Source organism: Malurus melanocephalus, unplaced genomic scaffold (assembly GCF_030028575.1).
Source record: "Malurus melanocephalus ecotype Western Australia unplaced genomic scaffold, MMel_1.1 scaffold_1502, whole genome shotgun sequence".
In the NCBI taxonomy this organism is placed as follows: domain Eukaryota; kingdom Metazoa; phylum Chordata; class Aves; order Passeriformes; family Maluridae; genus Malurus; species Malurus melanocephalus.
In genome coordinates this window covers 1-6,486 of record NW_026624734.1, presented here as the reverse complement: position 1 = coordinate 6,486, position 6,486 = coordinate 1, and the positions used below count along the sequence as shown (strand labels likewise).

The 6,486-nt window shown below is 60.7% G+C and overlaps 1 protein-coding gene across 1 annotated transcript; it reads right to left on the bottom strand.

The window, feature by feature from the left end:
- Positions 1-3,459: 3,459 nt before the first annotated feature.
- On the bottom strand, positions 3,460-6,366 carry SLC39A3 (solute carrier family 39 member 3). The gene is made up of 3 exons (XM_057388025.1): positions 5,718-6,366; positions 4,779-5,070; positions 3,460-4,448 (listed from the first exon to the last, which is right to left on the bottom strand). Exons 2-3 carry the CDS (start codon positions 4,983-4,985, stop codon positions 3,714-3,716), a joined length of 942 nt encoding a protein of 313 aa, XP_057244008.1. The 5' UTR covers positions 4,986-5,070; positions 5,718-6,366; the 3' UTR covers positions 3,460-3,713.
- Positions 6,367-6,486: the final 120 nt, after the last annotated feature.

The window sequence follows — 6,486 nt, the reverse complement described above, 5'->3', positions numbered from 1 at the left end:
GACAGGGACACACGGACAGGGATGGGGACACACGGACAGGGATAGGGACACACGGACAGGGACACGCGGACAGGGATGGGGACACACGGACAGGGATAGGGACACACGGACAGGGACACGCGGACAGGGATGGGGACACACGGACAGGGACACACGGACACGGATGGGGACACACGGACAGGGATGGGAACACACGGACAGGGATGGGGATTAATGGGATGGAAACACACGGACAGGGATGGGGACACATGGACAGGGACACACGGACAAGGATGGGGGCACACGGGCAGGGATGGGGACACACGGACAGGGACACACGGACAGGGATGGGGACACACGGACAGGGATGCACGAGGATGGAGGAATACGGGCAGGGATGGTGATCAATGGGATGGAAACACGGGACAGGCAGGGACGGGGACACAGGGACAGGGACGCACGGACAGGGATGAGGACACACAGAAAGGAACACAAAGAGGGTCACGCAAATAGGGACAGGGACAAGGGGATGGGAACACATTGAGAGAGATGGGGACACATGGGGGTGAGGATGGACAGCCAGGCAGGGGGACACAGGATGGGGACAGGGACAGGGACYTCACACGGACATGTGCACAGGTGGGGACATGGAACAGGACAGGCAGGAACAGCCTTGGGACAGAGYCCCACAGGTGGTGACAGGGGACAGACGGACAGGACAGACAGATCCAACATCCCAGCCAGGCAGGGCACAGGTGGCAGAGGGTGCACTGAGCCCCCATGGCGGTTGGGGTGGCCTGGGCAGCAGGGTCGGGTTTTGGGGACACAGAGGCCATGGTGGCACCCCAGTGCAGGACTGGCAGCCTGTGCACACAYCGTAGGGCATTTGTCACCAGCTACTGTCACCTGCTCATGGCAGAGTCCCCAAATCCTACAGAAGCCCCCGAGGGGACATCTGGGGGTCCTTGTGGGGGKGTGGGACACTCAAGTGCTGAGCCCCACCCCGGTGTTGGGTCCAGCACAGCTCCAGGGTGACCGTCCCCAGCTCTGCGCCCCACCAGTGCCACAGGGTGACCGCTGGCTCGGGGGTCCGAATGTCCCTGTCACAGCCGGGGGCTGCTCCTGCCTCCCCCCCTCCCCACCCCTGAGTGGCAGCAATTAAAATCCGCAGCCTCTATTAATAGCAGCCAGCGGGCACCGGGCCACGGCGGCACCCACGCGCTGGCACCGCGTCCCCGCGGGAACGGGAGGGGACATTGGGGGGACCTCGGCCCTCCCCGTGAGGTGACACGGCCCCGGGGGAGGGCAGCCTCAGCGTCCCCCCCGCCCCGCAGCGCTCGGAGCCGGCCGGATACTCCTCGTTAGAGGGAATGAATGAGTTTTCCTTGATCATTTTCCTGCGGCTCCTCCTCGTTCCATTGAGCCGCAGCTCCCCGCCAGGCCTGACGCAACGGGGCGGCCGCTCACGCAGGGCTGAATCACGGAGCTGCCGAGCRGGGGGCAATGGGGGGTCCCGTTCCCACTCCCCCGAGCTCAGCGGGGCTCTGGAGGGATCCGACCGGAGGGGTTTGGCTGCCGAGGAGGGGGCTCAGCCCACGCCGGGGMCCGGCACGTGTGGCCGCCGCGTGAGCCGGACGTGGAGCTGCCATGGGGGACATGGAAAAAAAACCGAGTGACAGCGAGGGGAGAAGGGCAGGGAATTTATTGGGAGCAGCAGGGCCTCCTCCTCCTCCTCCGCCCCGGAGCACGGGATGATCCTGTGAATAAACCCCACCCCGGGAAATGGGGTGAGGATGGGGGAGCTCGGCACCCCCGGCACGTCACAGCTCCCCGATCCCAAACTCCGGCAGGAGGAGGGTGTGACACGGAGCTCACAGCCTAGAAAGGGACACTCAGCACGGTATCACCTCTCCCCCATTGTCCCCCCCAGCACGGAGAACCCCCCAGGAGCGAGGTCACCCCCCAGGAGAGGCGAAACAGCCCCGAGGCTTTACCACGCCGAGGCAAATCACGTTCTCCTCATCCTCCTGGTTTGTGTCATCCCAGGCTCAAAATAACCTCCCTCCGCCTCCCCCCTCCACTCCAGGTTTTCAAAGGAAGATTAATTGACTCGGGGATGTTGCAGCAATTAAACTAACGAGCCCCAGGATCTGTCAGATGATGCTCAGCTGCCTCCATATGCTGCAGCTGGGCCACCGCGGAGGCTCCGAGCCTCCTTCCCGCTGCCGGCACTGCGCCATCCTTATAATTCCATCAGCGCTTCCAGGAGCCCGGCGGAAGCTGCTGCAGGAGCGAAGGCTCCGGGTAATTAAAATGCAGCCCCTGCCTGAGCCCGGCTGTGTGACACGGCTGGGGGGGAGCACATTCCCAGCTCCAGCCTCTGATCCCGGCTCCCGGTTCCAAAGGGCAAATCCAACGGGGATCAGCGGCGCACGGAGCTTCCCTGGGGCCGCGCTGAGATTTGTTTGTGTCTCTCAGCAGCTTTTCCACCACCTTACACACCCCCCCAGGGAGGTGATTTCATTCCTTTGGAAACCTGGGAAAGCCTTGGAGCAGCTCCTGATGGGAGCTGCTCGACACCTCTGATTGCAGAGCGCTGGGAACACAAAGGTTTGCACCAAAATAGCAATGGGGGAAAATTGTGCTGGAAATTGTTACTGCCCCTCTCCTGCACGCTCGTGGATAATGAGAGGATCTGCTCCGTCCCTGGAAGTGTTCAAGGCCAGGCTGGACAGGGCTTGGAGCAGCCTGGGACAGTGGAAGGTGTCCCAGGATAGTGGAAGGTGTCCCTGCCCATGGAAGGTGTCCTGGGACAATGGGAGATGTCCCAGGATAGTGGGAGGTGTCTCGGGACAGTGGAAGGTGTTCTGGGATAGTGGAAGGTGTCCCTGCCCATGGAAGGTATCCTGGGACAATGGGAGGTGTCCCGGGACAGTGGAAGGTGTCCCTGCCCATGGAAGGTGTCCTGGGATAGTAGAAGGTGTCCCTGCCCATGGCAGGGGTGGCACTGGATTGGCTTTAAGGTCCCTCCCAACCCAAACCACCCTGGGATTCATCCTCCGATTTTCAAAACCTGCTGCTGGAGGTTTTCCTTAGGGAATGCTYAGCCTGTGGATAAGATGCTGAGAAGGAAGCAGGGTAGAGGGGCCTGGCCTCATTTCTTCCATGAATCCCTGGGAAAGCCGAGCTCCCTGAGCCACAGGTGGGACACTGGAAGCTGTGCCGGAGGGAGCAGAGCCCCCGGAAGGCYGGAGCCCCACAGGGCTGTTATTTTTGGCAGCTCTCACACCAGGTTTTGCTCTGAACTAAGCCAGCAAAAGCAGCTTAGTGCAGCCCAGCAATCCCTGCTCCCACCTGCTCTGCCTCCACTCCTGTTTGTTCCTCGCCCTCCAGAGCAGGCTCCCAGCCCGTCCCGGAGTGTGGGCGAGGGGAAGGAGGGACAGTGGGCTGTGGGCAGTGCAGGAAGCCACACACAGGAGCTCTGGAAGCAGCCTTTACCCAGAYCCTCATTGTTTGTGTCGCTAATCCCCGCAGCCCCACGGGCAGGGAAAATCCCTTGGGATATTCCTCACTCCCTCTGAGCACACGGGAAGAGATTCTGCTCCTTCAGGATATTAAAGAAACACGGCCTGGGCGGGGCTGGTGCAGCTCCAGCGGTGGAAGGGGCGGCTCCTCCCGGTGCCGATGGGAGGGGAGGGGCGAGGTTTGCTCCGTTTCTTGCCGAGGCTCCCGGCTCACCACGGGATGAGGACCAGCCCGGCCAGCGCGGCGTAGCCCACCACCAGGCACAGCACCTTGAGCAGCCGGTGGCTCTTGTCCTCCAGCTCCTTGGCCAGGATCTCGAAGAAGGTGACGAAGAGGAAGGTGCCGCCGGCCATGCCCTGCAGCAGCAGGGACGCGATGCTGCTGGCAGCGCTCTGGCTGCTCTCGATGCCCATCCCGATGCCAATGCCCAGCGGGATCATCAGGCACACTGCCACCGCCAGCTTGGCCGCGTCCCTGAGCGGCAGCGAGGCCTTGGCCATGCTGATGCCCAAAGCCACGGCCACCAGCGTCTCGTGCACGGCCACTCCCAGGAACAAGCTGATCACTCTGCTGCCGTCCTCCTGCAGTCCCAGCGCCARCCCCTCGAAGATGGAATGGGTGCACAGGGCAAACACCAGCCCCAGCAGGCGGCGGGGGCCGCAGCGGGACAGCTCTGGGATGTGCAGGCTGTGGGAGTGGGGCCCGTGCTCTCCGTACAGGGCACGTCCCCGTGACGAGGCGATGAAGGGGCTCTCGTACTCCGAATCACTGCCCGCGTCCGAGCCGGCGTTGAAGGTCTCCAGGTCGATGAAAGAGGGTTTTTCCTTCTGGAAGGTCAGGAAGAGCTGRTCCACAAAGACCGTCAGGAAGAAGCCGACAATCATGATGGTCTCGGCCACCGGGTAGTCCGTGCTGACGTTGGCCTGCCTGAGGACCTCATCGAGCTGRAAGGGAGCAAAGATCTGCACTGAATCCATCCCTTTTCTCCTTCTGATAAAGGGAAACATTCCCACATGGACACTGAGTGGATTTGTGATGCTCCCACACCCTTCATACCGGCCTTGGCGTGGGAGTTTTGACCCTCACACCCCACAGCCTCCTCTGCATCCCAAAAATCCCCACTCATTCCAAACAGGAGGTGGGCACAACTTCCCCTCATGAGGCACCCGATGTTTGAAGGGGCTCCAGAAGCTGCTCCAGCAGCACACAGACCCCTCACCCCCATTCCCACACAGGCTCAGGCTCCCCTAACCCAGGAATTCATCAACACTCACCTTCCCCCTCACGGCAGGCAGCAGGGCGTTGAAGCAGGTGGCCAGGAAAACGCCACCTCCGAAGGAATTCCAGAGGGCCAGGATTTTCCGGGAGCGCTGAGCCTTCTCGTAGTCGGCCTCGATGACCCTGACGGGCAGCAGGGCCCCAGCCAGCACCAGGACACAGATTCCCAGCAGACACAGCACTTTGGCCACCACGATCCTCATCCTGCTCACGATTTTGGGCCCTGCTGGGCCCTCGGGGTGTGCTCAGAGCAGGGACATCGGTGGGTGACAACAGGGAAAGGTGTCCCTGGGGATGGCAAGAAAAGAGATTTTTCCTTTATGAGCCAAAGGAAGCAGCAGGGAAAGGCTGAATTGTGTTAAAAAAGAATTTTTAAGCCGTGGACTTGTGGTCACCACAAATCACCTTTCCCTGGAGGTTTTCAAGGCCAGGTTGGGCTCCAAGCCCTGTCCTTGGACACTTCCACTGGGAAATCCTTGCCAGGGCTTCCCCACCCTCCCAGGGAAGAATTCCTGCCCAAAATCCCATCAATCCCTGCCCTCTGGCAGTGGGAAGCCAATCCCTGTGCCCTGTAACTCTGGGCCCTGTGACAACTCCCTCTCCAAGGCACAAAGAAAGGAACTCAGAGCCCATCAGGTGACACTGACTCACTCCAGCCCAAAATTCAGGACCAGGCACCACAGCCAGGGCAGAGGGAAAGGATAAACCCCTCCTTTTCCACAACTCCCACCCCTGGAACACCCCTGCCTTCCACCCAAAAACCCTTTAACCTTATTTTTATCCCTTTCTTTCCTGTTTTTAACCCAAACCAGCCTCCAGCAAAGCCTCAGGCTGCTGAAAGCAGGTGGAGCAGCCACACCCAGCATCCCTGAGCAGGGCTGGGAGCAGCTCAGAGGGAAAAGAAGCCCCAGGAAYAAACTCGTGGTTCTCCTCACCTGATCCTCCAGCAGCGTCACCGACACCTGGGCTGTGTCCCCAGCCTGAAAATTGCTGGAACAAAAGATTAACTCAGGTGTTGCTCGGATTAGTGGCTCATTATGAAGCATCCAAGCRATGGAAAATATTATGTAAAGCAGGCAGGGCTCTGTGGGAGGAAAAACAAAGGGTTTCCTGATCCCCAAGCCTCTAAATCCCAGCGTTTCTGTTAAAAACAGGCTCTTCCAAGCCCTGAAACCACTCGAGATTGTYCCAGGGGCTTTAAAAAAAGGGGATAATGGGGAGGGGGCTCCTCCAAGGCCAGCAGCACCCCAAAGGGAGCAGAGATGAGGATGGGGTTTAAGGATTACAGGGAGAGGGGTGAGCAACCCGGGTGAGGAGTGTCCAGCTGGGGAGACCCTCAGAGGGGGCCGGGGTCCACAGTGAGACCCTCGGGATGGGGAGGGGGCCCAGCTCCAGCTGCTCACAGGTAAAGGGAGCACAGGCTGAGCCCCTCAGGATGAGGAGGAGGACCAAGCTGAACCCTTTAGGAYGAGGATCAAACCCAGCCCAAGCYYCTCAGGATGGGGAGAGGGCCCAATTCGAGCCCCTCAGGATGAAAAGGGGACCCAACCCAACCCCCTCAGGATGAGGAGGGGGCCCAGCTCCAGCCCCTCACGATGGAGAGGRGGCCYAAGCTGAGCCCCTCACGATGAGRATGAGGCACCGCCCGAGCCCCTCAGGATGAAAAGGGGGCACAGCCCGAATCCCTCAGGATGAGGATGAAGC